The sequence below is a fragment of the Heterodontus francisci genome, chromosome 17 (assembly GCF_036365525.1).
Source record: "Heterodontus francisci isolate sHetFra1 chromosome 17, sHetFra1.hap1, whole genome shotgun sequence".
NCBI lineage: Eukaryota > Metazoa > Chordata > Chondrichthyes > Heterodontiformes > Heterodontidae > Heterodontus > Heterodontus francisci.
The window spans coordinates 63,419,935-63,440,266 of NC_090387.1; the positions used below are offsets into that span (position 1 = coordinate 63,419,935).

The 20,332-nt window shown below is 45.8% G+C and overlaps 1 protein-coding gene across 5 annotated transcripts in view; it reads left to right on the forward strand.

The window, feature by feature from the left end:
* carmil2 (capping protein regulator and myosin 1 linker 2) overlaps window positions 1–20,332 on the forward strand; it is a 227,918-nt gene that overhangs the window by 152,719 nt on the left and 54,867 nt on the right. For all 5 annotated transcript variants that reach the window (XM_068049521.1, XM_068049522.1, XM_068049525.1 and 2 more), the window contains 2 exons: window positions 12,431–12,606; window positions 14,355–14,442. In XM_068049521.1, the coding sequence (XP_067905622.1) occupies window positions 12,431–12,606; window positions 14,355–14,442 (264 nt within the window). The remainder of the gene's footprint in view (window positions 1–12,430; window positions 12,607–14,354; window positions 14,443–20,332) is intronic.

Below are 20,332 nucleotides of genomic sequence, written 5' to 3' on the forward strand. Positions count from 1 at the left end.
TAGAGCTCCATCTGTCGGAAGTGATCTTGATCTCCTTCTCTCCCCTCTCGCTCACTCTCTTTTCCTATCCCCTCGCTGTATCCATCTCTCTCTCCCCCCTCCCCCCCCCCGGCCCCTCCCACCTCTCTCTCTCTCTCTCAACCCTTTCTCTCTCCCCCTACTCTCTCTCCCCCTACTCTCTCTCCCCCTACTCTCTCTCCCCCTACTCTCTCTCTCTCCCCCTACTCTCTCTCTCTCCCCCTACTCTCTCTCTCTCCCCCTACTCTCTCTCTCTCCCCCTACTCTCTCTCTCTCCCCCTACTCTCTCTCTCTCCCCCTACTCTCTCTCTCTCCCCCTACTCTCTCTCTCTCCCCCTACTCTCTCTCTCTCTCTCCACCCTCTCTCTCTCTCTCTCTCCACCCTCTCTCTCTCTCTCTCTCTCTTTCCACCCTCTCTCTCTCTTTCCACCCCCTCTCTCCCTCCCCACCCACTCTCTCCCTCCCCACCCACTCTCTCCCTCCCCACCCACTCTCTCCCTCCCCACCCACTCTCTCCCTCCCCACCCACTCTCTCCCTCCCCACCCACTCTCTCCCTCCCCACCCACTCTCTCCCTCCCCACCCACTCTCTCCCTCCCCACCCACTCTCTCCCTCCCCGTGCTCACTCACTTCCTCCCCGTGCTCACTCTCTCCCTCCCCGTGCTCACTCTCTCCCTCCCCGTGCTCACTCTCTCCCTCCCCGTGCTCACTCTCTCCCTCCCCGTGCTCACTCTCTCCCTCCCCGTGCTCACTCTCTCCCTCCCCGTGCTCACTCTCTCCCTCCCCGTGCTCACTCTCTCCCTCCCCGTGCTCACTCTCTCCCTCCCCGTGCTCACTCTCTCCCTCCCCGTGCTCACTCTCTCCCTCCCCGTGCTCACTCTCTCCCTCCCCGTGCTCACTCTCTCCCTCCCCGTGCTCACTCTCTCCCTCCCCGTGCTCACTCTCTGCCTCCCCGTGCTCACTCTCTGCCTCCCCGTGCTCACTCTCTCCCTCCCCGTGCTCACTCTCTCCCTCCCCGTGCTCACTCTCTCCCTCCCCGTGCTCACTCTCTCCCTCCCCGTGCTCACTCTCTCACTCTCTTACCCCACTCTCACTCTCTTACCCCACTCTCACTCTCTTACCCCACTCTCACTCTCTTACCCCACTCTCTGACCGTTAACTGAGAGCGGGAACAGCAGTTTCCGAACTTCGGACAGATTCGAGTCTTCCAAAATTGGAACCTGCTGGAAAACCCTAAATCTGTTCGAAGTTCAGAAACTGCTGTTCCCACCTGTCAGCTGTGAAACTTACACTTGCGATTTTTTTTTTTTTTAAAGCCAGTCTGAAGAAACCAATGGGAAACTTCTCATCCCTGAAATTACCAGTCACGGACCTCAATACCATGGACACTGGTGTCCATGTACAGACCTGTTGCCAATCCCTGAATATATAGGAGCTGATTTTCTTCATGTTCATGAACTTTTTTCCCTGGGCTTTGCTGAAAAGTTTCAGGTGCTTCTCCTCTGGTCTGGCAATGGTTCATCTCAGGGCAGAATATAATGCTTTCCACAGTGATGAATTCTTTGTACCGCACGTCCATGTCAATGTCTTTAAGATTGCATGTTTGAACACCATCACCAAATTCTTCAACGGACACAGCATTTGTAAGAACTAATTTGGACACTGTGTTGTGAAAGCTGTTTTCAGTCAAGTCATATCTGTCACTCAGGTATTTTTTGTAAAGTATTAAAAAGTCTCGCTCACATTTTCCTGCCACATCTGGTGTTAATTGCTTCAGTCTGCCATTCACTGCAAACCCAAAAAACTTGTCCTGAATCCTTCTCTCCAGTTTCCTATTCATGTCAATTTTTCATGCACTGAGAGGATGCTGAACAACTTGGCCTCTCAAGCTTCAATACATTCTGTGAATAGTTTGAGAATTGCTGAGAAAGAGAAAGTAAAGCTCAGCCATTTCACTGGCAAACCCCTTGTACCCAATGTACCTCCATAGTATTTTGGGGCACTCTTCCTCACCTAAACTCTGAAAGTAGCTTGTCACAGGTTTCCAGCATTTCAGCACTCTTTCAGTAGCTGGCAGTAGAGAAAGCCACCTGGTCATAACGTGCCTCAATAGATTGCACTCCTCCACTTCAACAAAGTCACAGGAGTCCTTCAATCGCTGTGTTCTGCTGCAGAAATGCTAAAGTGATCATATGCCTTGGGAATTATGTTTTCTGCATCAACATCAAGGTTTCCGACAGTGTACTTTATTGCGTTGTGCAGAATGTAAGCTAAACAGTTGGCTTCAGCAATGTCCTTTTGAGCAAATTTCAGTTTTTGATCAACACTGTTGTGCTTTCCATAATTAACACTTGTGTTGTCTGCAGAATATGCAGAACATCGCCCTAGGCTGAGATCAAATGCACTGAGTTTAGATAGTTCTGTTGCGATTGCTCCCAAAGTTTCATAGAGAGATACAGCACCGAAACAGGCCCTTTGGCCCAACGTATCCACGCTCACCATCAAACACCCATTTATACTAATCCTACATTAATCCCATTTTCCCTCTCACATCCCCACCTTCCCTCAATTCTCCTACCACCTACCTACACTCGGGGCAATTTTTTACAATGGCCAATTTCCCTATCAACCCACAAGTCTTTGGCGTGTGGGAGGAAACCGGAGCACCCGAAGGAAACCCACACGGTCACAGGGAGAACTTGCAAACTCCGCACAGGCAGTACCCAGCACCGAACCCGGTTCGCTGAAGCTGTGAGGCCACTGTGCCGCCCCAGTTATCACTATAGAAATCCAACAGTAAATGCTGGACCCCATCCCAAAATGTATATATCTAAAAACTAAAGGGAAACACTCCCTTGCACCCTTGTTTGAGGCATCTGTTGCCAAAGAAAAGATCATGATGTAATCTAAGTGCTTCTGTACAGAATATGGTGCGAGGACAGTCTTGTTCTGTTTTTTTGCCTTTGTTTTCCCACACAGGCTGGATTTTCTGCTGGAAACAGGGCTCCCAGTGCCGGGGGCCAAAAAGGCGGGGGGAACCCTGCCTCTGCCTTTTCGTGCCCCCACCCCCCCAACCCCGGAGTAATCCTCCGGTGTTTTTAAATCAAAGTTTCAGGAGGCGGGATCCTGCCTCAAAGAGCTGCCGGCCAATCAGAGGGCTGGCAGCTCAGCAGTATAGGCAGTGTCACTGGGTGCAGTGGCCAATGCTGGTACTGTAGAGGACTTGGTCCCAGGCCCAGCAGTGGAACCCCAGAACAGAGGTAGCTGAGGTGTGGTCGTCGGGGCCAGTCCAAAGGCCCCTGCGAAGGGGGATGGGGGTTTGTACGTGCAGTCCAGGGGTGGTGGGTCCCAGGGGGATAAAATTGTTCCTGGTGGAGGTCCTTCGTGGGCCTTCTATCCCGCCACTCCCCCCGCCATCTGTCATGTACACCGTGCCACCCACCCCCCACCTCGGCCCCGTCTCACGGGGCCTCACAAAATTCCAGCCATTCTCACCACAGAAGAATCATTGTAGATTTCTTTATCAACTTTTGCGCTGCGGTCAATATTCCTATAAGACTGGTGGTGCCTCATGACATGATTAGATTAAGATTAGAGATACAGCACTGAAACAGGCCCTTCGGCCCACCGAGTCCGCACCGAACACCAACCACCCATTTACACTAATCCCATATTCCCATGGTAGGCTTTACATAGTTCAGCAGCAGTCACTTTGAGGCAATGCAGGCGATTTAAAAAAGCAGCTCAATGATGATGTACCTGTACTTTTGTGTTGTATGATTGCCTTTAAGACTGATGTCTCTTTAAAATCTCAGTATGCTAATGAGCTAAATACCAGGATATTCACCATGTGACTACAAGCCAGAGTCACTCTGCAACTGTAACACCTAGAGGAAGGTTCTGTAAATAGTTTGCTCTGTACTGTATATAATAGTTTAGATGTAATAAACCTGTTAGAGATCTGCAGCATAATTGGACTCCCCGCATCTCATTTATGTTGCATCAGACAACATAAAGAACTCATTACATGGTGGCAGCTGTGGTGAAAAGACAAACTCTAAGTTGAAGACCACGGATAAAACAGCTGTGAAAATGACCCTTCCAACAGCCAAAAGAGAGAAAGTTCAAAAGAAATACTAGTCCAAAAAGTGGAAAGAAGAAAACACTTACCTCCAGCTGTAGAAGACAGAGCACAGAACGACAGGCTCCTGTGATCGGGCGTGTCATTGTGCCGATGGTCGGGGAATCCCAGGTCAGGCTCTGACCTGCTTAAAAAAAATTTTTTTTCAAATACTCCCTGGGAGAGAGAAAAAAATGGGTAAAAGCCGATTCCTCTCCCAGACTGATCGAGGTTGGTGTCAATACACGAGGCGTCTGATAGCAAAAAGCAGGGGAAGACCCCGAACAATGAAGAGTTTCCATTCACGCAGCCACAGCTTTAAAAACATTAAATCACTCGAGCGTGAAGAACATAAAAAAACTCTAGCGAAAAAAAGCAATTGAACTGCCTATTGAACAGCTGTGTAAACAGACAATGCTTCAACTCATTCCTCCTCTTCCTTTTCAGGACATTGCATGTCTCTGCATTGAGTCAGTCCACGACCTACAACAAATGTACTCGAGCAGGTTCGAAGTCATAGGAGAATTCAAAGGTGATGCCATACTACACCTCAGAGGGGATGCAATTCCATCAATCCACCCTCCCAGAAAATACAGCATGCGTATACAAGACAAGCTTAAGTGCTGAAAGCAAGATAAACACAGAACACTGTCAAACACCTGTCCTTCGCCATCCAAGCAGCTAGTCTAAATGTCATGGTCCTGTAGTTTTTTTTCAGACTATGCGGTTTGCCTTTAAGGCTTGCAAGGGATCAGTATTGCTTTAAGAGCCGGCAAGCCTTAGGAGTTATAGGAAGGTGCATGTTCATTGCCTTAGAAACAGCCATTTGGAGACTGCGATTCAAAGGGTGCATTCTCAATACCATGGAAACAGCCACTGGGAGTGAGCCTGATGCGATACATTTGTTACAATTCAGTTTGAACTGGCAGTTGAAGTCAGTTTGTCCTAGCAGACAGACAGACAGAGGAAACAACTGTGATGAGCACACCTGAAAAAGAGCTCTCTACCATTTAAACTGAAGGAATAGGATTTTTGTTTGTTTAATTATTATCTCTCGAAAATCTAAAAAGTCAAGCCAAGACACAGATCTCTGGTAATTTAAATTGAAGAAAGGGAAGATAGACTGTGACAATCTTTTATCCCTCAAAAACTCTAAAGTCAGATTGATTCTATTGAAAGTGTTTGCAAGTCGTTAATTGTTGAAATTTGCTGGACTTCAAACAACATTCTGCGAGGACTTTGAACAACATTGGACTGTAAATTTGCAAGGACTCTGATTTTTCTATTTTAAATGTTCATAGTGTTCAGGAATTTATTTCTTTTAATTAAAGAGTTAATTTGGTGATTTAAAGACACCTGGTTTGGTTAGTCTCATTTTGGGGTTAATAGATGGTACAATTTGGTGGGTCTTTCTTTAATTTGGAAAGCTTTTAAATGATATGTTAGCTGATCTGTGGAATGATGGGATTGAATTAACAGTGCATTGGTCCCACCACAATCAGAATCGTATATTTTGATTGGGGGCTTTGACAGGAGCGGTCAGTCGTAACATAAACAACAAAGAACTTCTTAAAGTGGAAACAGCGCAGAGTCATAGAACAAGTCTTAAAGAAAGTTTTAAGCAAAGGAACAGTAGAAAGATAGATATCAAATTTCCCAGCATGAATTGGAAGGCCATTGATATCCTATCCAAGTTCAAACTTTTTAAACAAAAACTGTATTTATGCTTCACGGGCCATGTGATTGTAGAACCAGAGAAGCAGCCTGTAAAAATAATAGCAATTAGAAATGAGGGGCTACACAGAATCAACACCGCTGGCTTATCTGAAGAGGGCCAGAAAGATCGCGCAAAGATATGGAAAGTACGAGAAGATCAGCTGTGATTAAGAGTGAATTTTAGAATTCACTGCCTGGAATTGATGTCCTACAGGCAACAGCCACAGGAATCAATAGATCAGTTTGTCAGTAGATGCCGTAGTAAGGGCAACAAATGTGATTTTTCAGAAAGTTAGCTGTTGGAGCGACTAATGGAGCTGGTGATTGTCTCAACACCTATTGAAGAGTTTCAGAAAGACATCTTGGGGAAAAAGAAAGGTCACAGCATTGATGTGCTGCTGGAAGATGGCAGGAAATATGAAGCCATTGTAGCTGGACAACAGCATCTGCAAGCACTAGGTGCTGCCAACAGTATTGGCATGATAACCAGGTTGAAAAAAGCAAGAAATCTGTGTGGTAAATGTGGTTTGTTCCACTCACGGCAAAGTTGTCCTGCATTTCAAGATCTGTGCAAGGCGTGCGATGCAAAAGGACACTGGGCCCACCTATTCAAGTAATCGGACACCAAAGACGCAGCCAGAAGTCACAATAGGACACAAACTAACAGACGACAGGCACAGCAACACTGCAACAGCAGCAAGGAAAGTGCCAGAGACCTGCATAAACGCAAGCCAGTACACGAAGTCCACAACGAAACAGATCTGAGACCGGAGTAGAGGAATTCTCAGTCAGAAGATGAGCATGCGTTTCACATTGTGAACCTGACATGTTGATGAAGTCAAACAACTGGAAGCTTTCACGAATAACATTATGTGCCCAAAGACAGCTGGCAAACACACGCTCCGAATTAAGATTGACTAGTCTAGACTAGTGATAAGATTGCGCTAGTGCAAATATCCTACTAGTTCGAATCCTGAAGGACATGGACCGGAGTCGTTGGAAAGTAATGATGCAACCACTGAGAAGCAAAGGCTGGCAGTGGGGAGCATTCCCAAGGGGAAATCTACGAGGACCGTAACCGCCTCGCAGACTCTGGCCAGCATCAAACGGTGCAGTCTGGAACTCTAGCAACAGCACAACTATGCTGCACCTTCATTTCTGCTTTCCAGGGAACCGCCAGCACCACAATGAGCCAGAACAGACAGGTACCTCCATGAGGCCAAGTACTCCTTCCCCAACAAGTCCTCGGCCTTGAGCCCCAGGCCCTCAGACGTGGAGGATGAGGAGGGCTGAAGGACACGCAATGTCCTGAAGAGGGAGAGGAGGAATGAGTTGAAGCATTGTCTATTGGCTGTTCAAGATGAGGTGTTGGAACTTCCCAAGAATGGCAAGGCCTCAAAAGTGGCCATCCGGAGAAAATCAACAGGGTATATCAGCAGGCTGAAGGCAGACCAACAGAAACTGAATGCAGAGAGGGAGAAACTTCGGAAGAAACAGCAACTGATCAAATGCAAACTCCCCGAGCAAGAGTTGTCAAACCACCAAAACGATCTATGGACTTTTAAGCCTTTGCACTTATAAATTTCACAATCCTTAACCTTGTCCCTGTAAATTTTATAATCCATATCCCATATAATTAATTTTGATATCTAATTTTGTGTTTTTACTTGTAGCATACGAGACTTATCTTTGGACAGAAAGGGAATATTGTATGATTGCCTTTAGGAGTGATGTCCCTTTAAGATCTCAGTATGCTGATGAGCTAAGTAGTCATGTGACTACAAGCCAGCATCACGCTGCAACTGTAAAACCTACAGGAAGGTTCTAAAAATAGTTTGCTCTGTCCTGTATATAATAGTTTAGATGTAATAAACCTGTTAGAGATCTTTGGCATAATTGGACTCCACGCATCTCATTTATGTTGCACCAGACAACCTAAAAAACTCATTACACTTTGAGTGTTGAATTTGTGTTTTACCGACAAAACGTGTTGATACACATTTTCCTTTCCTCAGTGGCTGACATCAATATCACATCAGCATAAAGTGGAGAATGCCTGATGCTCTCCTTTTCTGTTTTTCTTGTTATGAATCACATTCTTTTGACTATTTCAGATTGAACAACATCTTTCTCTTGGGCATTTTGAATTGGTAAATTGTGGTGGGTATGGTGATGAGGACAACGCTAGGATCTTTTTACACGGGCACTTGCCCACCTGGAAATAATTTTCAATGACTGACATTGATATTAGCCAATGAGGCTGGTAGGACAATATCATGTAATGTTGAGGGTGATGTCATAAGGATACAGGACAGGTCTGATAGGATCTTTATTCGCAGGTGCTCAGCGACCTGGAAAAGATTGCATGACCGACATTTAACAAATGAGGCTGGTAGGGCAGCCATTTAGAACTTCCCCTCTAAATGGTTGATTTTGATATCAATCATTTTAACTCATCTCCTCATTGGTCGGCAAATGACCGTGAATGAACCTTCCCCTCGGCTGGGCCACGGTGTTGCAAACCTAAGGGCATCTGGTACCACAACGGGGTCAGATGCACTGAAATCCGGACTATCCAGTACAAAACTACATGACTGGCCACCTACCTGTGGGTCTTCTCTTCAGGACTTGCTGTGCTGCTTTGTTAATAGAGCTCCAACCTTTTACCTATTCCATAGCCAGACAGGGAACTTGGACAGTGGCTGGAGCTTAGACATGGATGTTTGACTAATTTATTCGAGTTTTTTTGAGGAAGTAACAAGCAACGTTGGTAAAGGGGAACCTGTGGATGTGGTGTACTTAGATTTCCAGAAGGCATTTGACAAGGTGCCACATCAAAGGTTACTAAATGAAATAAGTTCCTATGATATAGGGAGTAACATATTAGCATGGATAGAGGATTGGTTAGCTAACAGGAAACAGAGAGTAGACATAAATGGGTCGTTTTCAGGTTGGCAAGCTGTAATTAGTGGAGTGCCGCAGGGATCAGTGCTGGGGCCTCAACTATTTACAATGTATATTGTCACGGAAACATATCTTTTTTTCCTTGGATTAAAAAAGTGTGCTTTAAGACTTTGTTATAACAGTGTCCAACACAGAAGTCCTTGAAGCGGCCAACACCCCCAGCTTATACACACTACTGAGTCAGCGGCGCTTGAGATGGCTTGGCCATGTGAGCCGCATGGAAGATGGCAGGATCCCCAAAGACACATTGTACAGCGAGCTCGCCACTGGTATCAGACCCACCGGCCGTCCATGTCTCCGTTATAAAGACGTCTGCAAACGCGACATGAAATCGTGTGACATTGATCACAAGTCGTGGGAGTCAGTTGCCAGCATTCGCCAGAGCTGGCGGGCAGCCATAAAGACAGGGCTAAATTGTGGCGAGTCGAAGAGACTTAGTAGTTGGCAGGAAAAAAGACAGAGGCGCAAGGGGAGAGCCAACTGTGCAACAGCCCCAACAAACAAATTTCTCTGCAGCACCTGTGGAAGAGCCTGTCACTCCAGAATTGGCCTTTATAGCCACTCCAGGCGCTGCTTCACAAACCACTGACCACCTCCAGGCGCGTATCCATTGTCTCTCGAGATAAGGAGGCCCAAAAGAATAACAGTGTACCTTTAAGACTGGGAGAGAAGCTTTTGGATTTCTGAGGCAGTGTGCCAGCTGCATTTTGTTACCTAGGTGACAGTAGGAGAGAGAAAGAGGTCACATGGTATAATGTTCCAACTTAACTCTGTAAAAACCAGTTTTGGGAGACTCTGCATGCTGCGACCTGTGGAGTGATGGGACTAAATTGACGGTGCATTGCTCCCACCTCGGTTGTAACAATATCAATGACTTGGATGAAGGGACAGAATGTATGGTTGCTAAATTTGTTGATGACACAAAGATAGGTAGGAGAGTAAGTTGTGAAGAGGACATATGGAGTCTGCAAAAGGATATCTATATATACAGGCTAAGTGAGTGGGCAAAGATTTGGCAGTTGGAGTATTATGTGGGAAAGTGTGAACTTGTCCACTTTGGCTGGAAGAATAGAAAAGCAACATATTATTTAAATTGAGAGAGATTGCAGAAATCTGAGATGCAGAGGGATCTGGGTGTCATAGTACATGAAACACAAAAAGTTAGTATGCAGGTGCAGCAATTGATTAAGAAGGCAAGTGCAATGTTGTCATTTATTGCAAGGGGAGTGGAATATAAAAGTAAAGATATTTTGCTAAATTGTACAGGCATTGGTGAGACCGCATCTAGAGTATTGTGCACAGTTTTGGTCTCCTTACTTAAGAAAGGATATAATTGCATTGGAAGCAGTTCAGAGAAGGTTCACTTGACTGATTCCTGGGATGAGAGGGTTATCTTAAGAGGAAAGGTTGGGTCTGTATTCATTGGAGTTTAGGAGGATGAGAGGTGATCTTATTGAAACATATAAGATCCTGAGGGGACTTGACAGGGTGGATGTTGAATGGATGTTTCCCCTTGTGGGAGAGACGAAAACAGGGGGCACAGTTTAAAAATAAGGGGTCTCCAATTTAAGACAGAGATGCGGGAATTCTTTTTCTCTCAGAGGGTCATGAGTCTGTGGAACTTTGTTCCCTGGAGAGCGGTAGAGACAGGGTCATTGAATGTTTTTAAGACAGAGGTAGACAGATTCTTGACAAACAAGGGTGTCAAGGGGTATCGGGTAGACAGGAAAGTGGAGTTGAGTCCACAAACAGATCAGTCATGATCTTATAGAACGGCAGAGCAGGCTTGAGGGGCCGAACAGCCTACTCCTGCTCCTAGTTCGTATGTACCAGCTCACATTTGCAAGGAACCACTGATGGAGAAATTAGCATGCGTGCAGGCCAACAGATAGATCTGCTTGTATTTGCACAGATCATTTTTAGATACGTAAATTGAAAACACTCTCAGTTCTGAAAATTCAGTGAATCACTCCCGAAGCTGGATTGTTTAATTAAAATCTGGTAATGAGGGCCTGAACAGGATTGGGAAGGATATTGCTCATGACAAAGGAAACCTCCCTGCTGTACATAGTACCACAGAGAAGTATTGCGACAGGACTGCTGTGTTTTAGTTGTACTATACTGGGTATACTATTCTTCCATCACCTCTCTTTTAGGTTTTGGACGTGTGAATAGATGCTGGATAAATGTAGACTTGCAATTATCGTCTTAAGTGTAAATAGTATCCAGGATCAAGGGATATGGGGAGAAAGTGGGAACAGGGTACTGAATTAGACGATCAGCCGTGATCTTTTTTGAATGGCGGAGCAGGCCCGAATAGCCTACTCCTGCTCCTATTTTCTATGTTTCTAATCACATTCCAATTCAAATATATAAATGCAATCAATCTGAATCAACAGTTAATTGGGTCTTAAGTGGGGTTCATGTGATGCTCACAGTTGGTAAATCAATTAACTGTGGGCTGCCTAGTCACATTATGTTGGGGGCTGGTCTAATGGTCCCAGTGTATCATTATTCATCCAGTCCACTGCTCCTGGGATGAATCAAGACTCGCTGACTGCTAGAAACTATCCTCAGGCTTAGTGCTGGTCCTGCACCCTCAATACTTGCTGCCATGAGGTCTCTTGCCTGAACAGAGTAGTGTCTACCCATGAGGTTTGGCTGCTGATCCATAATCCTGCTCGTAGGATGGAATGTGGATTCGCTGATCTTCTGTGGGCACAAAGCTTAAATTGCAGAGAAGAGTAACTAAGCTCTCCCTCCCCGTATTCCAAGAATACAAATATAGGGAAGGCTGCCCCAGCTGGAATGGATAACCCTGACACATCAATACTAGGCTACCTGATTGCTGGAGGGCATGTGAACCAAACCTTTAAATGCATTCTCCCTCCCCCTGAAGCATCTCCAGCAAGCAGTTTTGCTTCTTTCAAAGCAGCAGAGCCTGTCTGAGCCATTGAAAAGCAAAGGCAGAAGAGATCTGGATCTCTTTTGTTCAGCAGTGAGTCCTCAATGATTGACAGCCTCAGAGAATCAAAAGTGCTGCTACATTGAACAGGGGTAAAGGGCCTGAATGGGGTTGGGGAGGAGACACCTCCCTGCAGTACGCAGTTCCACAGAGAAGGATTGTGACAGGACTGCTGTGTTTTAGTTACACACTATTCTTCCACCATTTCTCTTTTGGGTTTTAGACGTGTGGTTAGATGCTGAATAAGTGTAGTCTGTGATTGTGAGGGTATTCTTATGATGCAAAGGGATAGCTAGGGCTGTAGTCCAGTGCTGTAGGTTGTGAGTGTTTACTTATAGAGGTAAAAACTGATTGCGGTGTTTTGGAAAATTGTATATGTATTACAACAGCTTCTGACTTCATCTCTCTTTTTCAACTGAGATTTACTTTGACCTAGCTCTGTACGTATACTGCTCAGGGGTTCTCAAGGTTACTTACCTTTACTGGTATTGTAAACTATGGCTGTATTGCCATTCTGGAGATGACTTCTGGGAATACAACCATAAAAGAGTACCACACTGCAAATACATTTTAAAGAGACCAATCATCCTTAAAATTCTTTGCAAGTTCTCACAAAATATTTCATCTCTTTTCCATTCCCCTCCTAGGCACTCATTCATTCCCTCATGAAGTCCACCAGCAGCCTCTGTCCTAACGTTCTGCAGAAAGCCAACATTCAGGAACAGCTTGTTAATAAAGTGTCCAGCAAAATCCTCATCCCGAAGGACTTCGCAAGGAGCGTGATTATCGAACAGGCTGGATTGGAGATTGTGAACAAACTCAGGTCTGGATAGTTCGCCTTCCCAGAGTTACTCTGTAGTCCTCCATTAACTATGTTCAATAGGGAAGCAAAGTCTAGAAGAGAGTTTTGTTCAAAGCATCCCCAACCCCATATCTATTCAGAAAACATGTATGGATAGAGATATGGCTTGATTTTTTTTCTTTAAAGTCAAATTTTTAAGCTCAACAGAAGCTCATCTTTTTATCAATGCATTGTTTATGAATGGACAATGAGCAAGTATTGTGAGCAAAAGTCTAGAATGGGGAAAGTTACTTTCCTCCTTCATAGCTATTTTGTGAAAAGTGATCCCCCTGAATTTTCCTTCCCTTTGAATAGCCAAATTTGCCTTAGCCTATCTCTCCCAGAATGTTTTTGTCCTTGTATAATAATTACCGGACAATAATAAAAGTTACATTTCAAAAGGCAAATAATTGTTAAATGTATTAGCATTATTAATTTTAGGAACAAGGGCTTAGGCATTTATTGGGTTTTACCTTCTGGATACCTGGTCATATTAACAAGAGAACGTTGAATTAAGATGACAAACTTTTAGCAGCGAGGGACTCATTAATTAATAACATTCTCTCTCTTGACTCTGGATCACAAGTGAAATGAGTTGTGAGAGTCTCCGTCCCATGTGCAGTGGACATTAATAGCACAAAGCTGTCTATTTGATGGTAACGAGCTCAAAAATCCATAAAGAGAAAGAAAATCAGAACTGGAAATGTCAAATCCTGTGTGTACCACAAGAAAGTGCTGTGAAAGTTGGGGGTTGGAATGCATTGTTAGGGTAACATGGGAAATACTGACCTCAGCTGGTCACTGTGGAATTTTATCACTGGTTTAAACCAGTAACACCTTTCCTCCTCTACTGCAGCTGTGACCATCCACCTAAAAAGAGCACAGAAAGCTGTGAATTACATTGGAATGTGAAATGTTTGGTTACTGTTCTTTTTGCCAAGTATGCTTTATTTAAACCCATGGCTTCTTCATAAAGATACTGGGGAGGGACTGTCCAGCTAAATAAAGTGTCACTTGTAAGCTGGCCTGCTTGTGGCATGTGAACATACCAATGCCCTATGCCCTGAAATGGGTGATGACGACTTGGGTTTGTGCCCACACAGCAACAGGACAATGTTAAAACATTTACAAAATCAATCCAGCAATATATAGAGTCATAGAGAGATACAGCACTGAAACAGGCTCTTCAGCCCACCGAGTCTGGGCCGACCAACAACCACCCATTTATACTAACCCTACATTAATCCCATATTCCCTACCACATCCCTATCATTCTCCTACCACCTACCGACACTAGAGGCAATTTACAATGGCCAATTTACCTATTAACCCGCAAGTCTTTATCTCATAGGTGGTGCCACGAAACTCTGCATCTCACTTTGAAAATACCTGTAGATCTCTGCTAGACAGTGCCGGGGCCCCAAACACACACTTGATCTATTTTCAGTCACAGTTTTTAACTGTATTTTCTAAATTGGACATTTATAGAAGTTGTAGGGGAGGCAGGGTAGTAATGATCACTTCATATCTTTGCTTTGTAGAGCCATTCCTGTCCAATGGAGCTCCATCTACATTAGTTTCCTTCCTATGAAAAGCTCACAAAGCAAAGTAAAACTGATTTCGTACCATGGAATTTGTGTTCACCTGTTGTATTGTTACTGGGGTGATTCCACCACCAGAGAGATTCGCTCCAATAAATAACAAATGCTGTTTGCTTTGTGTTGACATAGTGAAGTGAAGCTCAGTGTCACAGCTGCTTTAATCGACCACTTTGTGGACCACATTCTGAGGGACCTGACCATTGCTCAGCAGAAGCTTGTGAGTGTTTCTATATTCTCCATAGTATCCTGTGTTTTTACTTACAGTGATGAAGTCAAATCTAATAGGAAACTAACCATATAGTTTAGGTAAAAGCCATTTCTTAAAGTACAAACTTTGTATATACCTGCCCAGGGTCTGTCATACTCCTCACTCCCAGCCTAGCACCTGGCCACTTCCATCCTTCCCCTACCCTGCCACAGGAACCATTTAGATCTGCCCCCACAGGTCTCCCCTTTCCCATCCTCCACAGGACTAACCACCCATTCCCCATCCCTCCACAGGGGTTACCCTCCTGTGCCCCGTCACCCCACAGGTGCCACCTTCTTGTTCCCCATTAATTCCCACCACAGGAGCCACCGTCCCATTCCCCATAACCTCACCAGGGCTATCCTCCCCTTTCACCACTCTGCTGCAGGAACTGAGCTGCTTTTCTCTTCCATTACTCTGCTAAGGGGCTGCCTCTCTCTTTTCTTAAGCCCCTACAGGTAGTAACTTCGATATTACCCAGCCTGCCGCAGAGCCACCCGCCCGCTTTCACTCCCCATTATAGCTACCATGGAGACACTCTCCCTCTTTGTCTATTAACTGTCATAGTGCCATGTTATATTCTGTGCATTATAATATATTTTACCAGGGACTTTACCCAACTTAGCTGCTACAGTAGGAAGAAAAATCCAATGTGCAACTTACAAAGCAGCTCTGAGGAAACATTATCCTGCTGCGATGGTTACATACAATATTCAATTGAGAATTGCATGGAAATTGCAACCTCAAAATAGGCGACCCAATCAGTAGTCCTAACAGCCCACCCTGTTCCCCTATCCTTTTATCCCTCTTTCCTTTAACCACCTATCCAATCCATTCTTAACGGTTGACATGCTGCTTTGGTCACTAACTCTGGTAGTGTATTCCATAGCCTCAACCCTCGCATGCAAAAGAAATTTCTCATCTCTGTCCTGAGTCTTATTCTCAGCAAATTCAGACACTATGTCTATTTTTCTGTGTATTCAAGTAGATCCCTGAGGAAGTAAAAGCAAAACATACAGAATATTTTTCCTTTTATTTGTTCAGGGGATGTGGGCATCGCTGGCTAGGCCAGCATTTATTGCCAATCCCTAATTGCCCTTGTGAAAGTGGTGGTGAGCTGCCGCCTTGACAACTGAGTGACTTGCTCAGTCATTTCAGAGGGCATTTAAGAGTCAACCACATTGCTGTAGGTCTGGATTCACATGTAGTCCAAACTGGATAAGAATAGCAGATTTCCTTCCCTATAGGACATTAGTGAACCAGATGGGTTTTTATGACAATCCAGTATTTACATCGCCATTACCGATGCTAGATATTTATTCCAGATTTATTTAATTATCTGAATTTAAATTCACTAAGTGCGAAGGTGGGATTTGAACTCATTGGGGGCAATTTTATGCTCTTCCCCCATGGTGGGTTTGGAGGAGGGGAGAGCGTATAGTTGAGTGGGATGGTGGTGGGGAGTGGGGAGCACTGCCACCTTCCCACCTCTGCCGAAATTAAATCTGGGGCAGGAAGGCCTGTGAACGGCCTTCCCACCCTGCAGCCAATTAATGCCCAATTAAGGGCCTCATCCTGCTGCTGTCACAATTAGCCAAGTGACAGGCGGCCCTATCACCACACGGGAAGCAGAGCAGGCTGCTTGCTGGCTCTGGGTGGGGTGGGGTGGGGTGCGATTAAAAAGCACATTGCCTGAATGAAGGACCTGGCATCGGGAAAGGGGGGGCCTGCTGAGAGCCAACCCCCCCCCCCCCAACCCGCCCTTGCTGCTGACCCCCCTACACCCCCCTCCCCCACACTGCGAGACCCCGCCTGGATCCAGCACCTATCCTGGGCCTTGGGTGGGTGCTCCACCAACAGCAGCCACTGCCTCCATGGTGGTGCTGCTCCAAGGGCGGCATGCATCACTGGGGTCTTTGATCCCATGGAAGACCTGCCGCTGTCCAGTTAAGTGCCAGATTGGCAGGCCTCCCACAGAACAGGTGATGCGGGGCTAACGACGTCGATTTTTCCAGACGTCAAGATTCTGGTTGTCTGGATAAAATCCCGACCATTGTCTCTGGATTATTAGTCCAGACCTCTGTATTCCATGTCCAGTAACATAACCACCATGCAACATTCATATATTACCAAAGGTGCAGGCTTCTCTACATATTTAAGATTGATAACCTAATCAGTAGTAATTCTATGTTGATCTGTAGTTGTTTAGCTCAGTGAAAAGTAGGACCTAGTGTATGGTTCTGAAAGATTAATGACATGATTAACATTAATTTTGAAAGCTTCTTCCTTGAGTTCGATCCCAGGTCTGTGCTGTGGGAACTAATCTCTACCTCAGTACCTCTGGATGAGAGTGAAGAAAAATCATTCCTGATTTCTGCTCCTGACAACTTTTCCTGCTGGAAAATGTATGTGTATGAGTATTAGTTGAAGACAGGATCAGTCTCAACTGTGATTTCCCCATGTGACCAAATAGCATGATGACATTCACTGTCTTGGCTCATCTCGGGCGTTAAGAATGGCCACTGGCTAAATTCTAGAGGGCAGCCGGTAACTGTTGGCACCTTCAAAATGGGAGAGGAAAAAGTTAATTTAAAAAACATTTTTTTTTACTAGACTTCTAGTTATATGAACATGGACAAAGAGTGCATCTATAAATCAAAAATCAATTTAAACGAACTGAAAACTAACCAGATCGCATCAGCCATCCATTTTATACTGTGCATAATTTTACTTTCCATTGTAATCAATCAGGGCAAAGTGTAAAGTGGGCAGCTGATCAATGCGTAAACAGGGCTCCTGCTATGTTTCTGCTGTAGTTACAGTGATGGAGTGGGAACAGCTCCAAGGAAACTCCCAGCCAAAAACTTATATACAGTATAATAAAAGCAAAATACTGCGGATGCTGCCAGACCTGCTGAGTGGTTCCAGCATTTCTTGTTTTTATTATATAACTTATATACAGTGTTCAATGAGGAAAACAATAAACAATTCCACCAGGATATGAGATCCAGGCCTTAGAAGTGGTATCCAACAAGTAGCTGAAATAAAAAAAAAACAAGAAATGCTGGAACCACTCAGCAGAACTGGAAGCATCTGTGGAAAGAGAAGCAGAGTTAACGTTTCGGGTCAGTGACCCTTCTTCGGAACTAGCAAATATTAGAAATGTCAAAGGTTATAAGCAAGTGAGGCAGGGGTGGGGCAAGGGATAACAAAGGAGAAGGTGTAGATTGGACAAGGCCACATAGCTGACCAATAGGCCATGGAGCAAAGGCACACAATATGTTAATGGTGTGTTGAAAGACAAAGCATTAGTACAGATAGGGTGTTAATGGACTGAATATCGAACAGCAGCAAGTGCAAACATGTAAAAAAAACAGTGGGTAAGCAAACTGAACAAACTAAGATGAAATGAAATAAGCACAAAAAAAAAGATGGTAAAAAATGTAAAAAAGAAAAAAAAAGAGAAAAAATAACTAAAAATAAAAGTAAAGGGGGGCCCGTCATGCTCTGAAATGATTGAACTCAATGTTCAGTCCGGCAGGCTGTAGTGTGCCTAATCGGTAAATGAGATGCTGTTCCTCGAGCTTGCGTTGATGTTCACTGGAACACTGCAGCAATCCCAGGACAGAGATGTGAGCATGAGAGCAGGGGGGAGTGTTGAAATGGCTCAGGGTCCTGCTTGCGGACTGAGCGGAGGTATTCTGCAAAGCGGTCACCCAGTCTGTGTTTGGTCTCCCCAATGTAGAGGAGACCACATTGTGAGCAGCGAATACAGTATACTACATTGAAAGAAGTACAAGTAAATCGCTGCTTCACCTGAAAGGAGTGTTTGGGGCCTGGGATAGTGAGGAGAGAGGAGGTAAATGGGCAGCTATTACACCTCCTGCGATTGCAGGGAAAGGTGCCATGGGACGAGGACGAGGTGGTGGGGGTAATGGAGAAGTGGACCAGGGTGCGCGGAGGGAACGATCCCTTAGGAATGCTGACGGGAAAGGAGGGGAAGATGCGTTTGGTAGTGGCATCACACTGGAGGTGGCGGAAATGGCGGAGGATGATCCTTTGGATATGGAGGCTGATGGGGTGGAAAGTGAGGACAAGGGGAACCCTGTCACGGTTCTGGGAGGGAGGGGAAGAGGTGAGGGTAGAGGTGCAGGAAATGGGCCGGACACGGTTGACAGCCCTGTCAACAACAGTGGAGGGGGGGATCCTCGGTTGAGGAAAAAGGAGGTCATATCAGAAGCACCGTCATGGAAGGTAGCATCATCAGAGCAGATGCTTCGGAGACGGAGAAACTGGGAGAATGGAATGGAGTCTTTACAGGAGGCAGGGTGTGAAGAAGTGTAGTCAAGGTAGCTGTGGGAGTCGGTGGGCTTATAATGGATATTAGTAGACAACCTATCCCCAGAGATGGAGACAGAGAAGTTGAGGAAGGGAAGGGAAGTGTCCGAGATGGACTATGTAAAGGTGAGAGAAGGGTGGAAATTGGAAGCAAAGTTGATAACGTTTTCCAGTTCGGGGCGGGAGCAGGAAATGGCACCGATACAGTCATCAATGTACCGGAAAAAGAGTTGGGCGAGGAGGCCTGAGTAGGACTGAAACAAGGAATGTTTGACATAGCCCACAAAAAGACAGGCATAACTAGGAAGCATGCGGGTACCCATAGCAACACCTTTTACTTGAAGGAAGTGAGTGGAGTTGAATGAGAAGTTGTTCAATGTGAGAACAAGTTCAGCCAGGCGGAGGAGAGTGGTGGTGGATGGGGACTGGTTGGGCCTCTGTTCAAGGAAGAACTTGAGGCACTCCGTTCTCTCAGGTCTAACCCCGACATGGTCATCAAACCTGCAGACAAGGGTGGTGCTGTTGTTGTATGGCGTACCGACCTCTACCTTGCAAAAGCTCAACGCCAACTCACAGACACTTCTTCCTACCTCCCTCTGGACCATGACCCCAGCACCGAACATCAAGCCCCTGTCCAAAGGACTGTCACTGACCTCATCTCCTTTAGTTTAGTTTAGAGATACAGCACTGAAACAGGCCCTTCGGCCCACCGAGTCTGTGCCGACCATCAACCACCCATTTATACTAATCCTACACTAATTCCATATTCCTACCACATCCCCACCCTGTCCCTATATTTCCCTACCACCTGCCTATACTAGGGGCAATTGCTAATGGCCAATTTACCTATCAACCTGCAAGTCTTTGGCTTGTGGGAGGAAACCGGAGCACCCGGAGGAAACCCACGCAGACACAGGGAGAACTTGCAAACTCCACACAGGCAGTACCCAGAATTGAACCCGGGTCTCTGGAGCTGTGAGGCTGCGGTGCTAACCACTGCGCCACTGTGCCGCCCTCTGGAGATCTTCCCTCTACAACTTCCAACCTCATAGTCCCGCAACCCCGGACAGCCTGCTTCTACCTCCTTCCCAAAATCCACAAACAGGACTGTCCCGGCAGACCCATTGTGTCAGCCTGCTCCTGCCCCACTGAACTTATTTCTTCCTGTCTTGACTCTATTTTTTCTCCGCAGGTCCAGTCTTTTACCACCTACATCCGTGACTCTTCTGACGCCCTACGTCATTTTGATAATTTCAAGTTTCCTGGCCCCAACCGCCTCCTCTTCACTATGGACGTCCAATCTCTCTGCACCTCCATCCCCCACCAGGATGGTTTAAGGGCTCTCCTCTTCTTCCTTGAACAGAGGCCCAACCACTACCAAACGCATTTTCCTCTCCCTTCCCCTGTCAGCATTCCGAAGGGATCGTTCCCTCCGCAACACTCTGGCCCACTCCTCCATTACCCCCACCACCTCGTCCCCGTCCCACAAGCAGGACTCTGAGCTTCCGGTTGCTTTCCATTT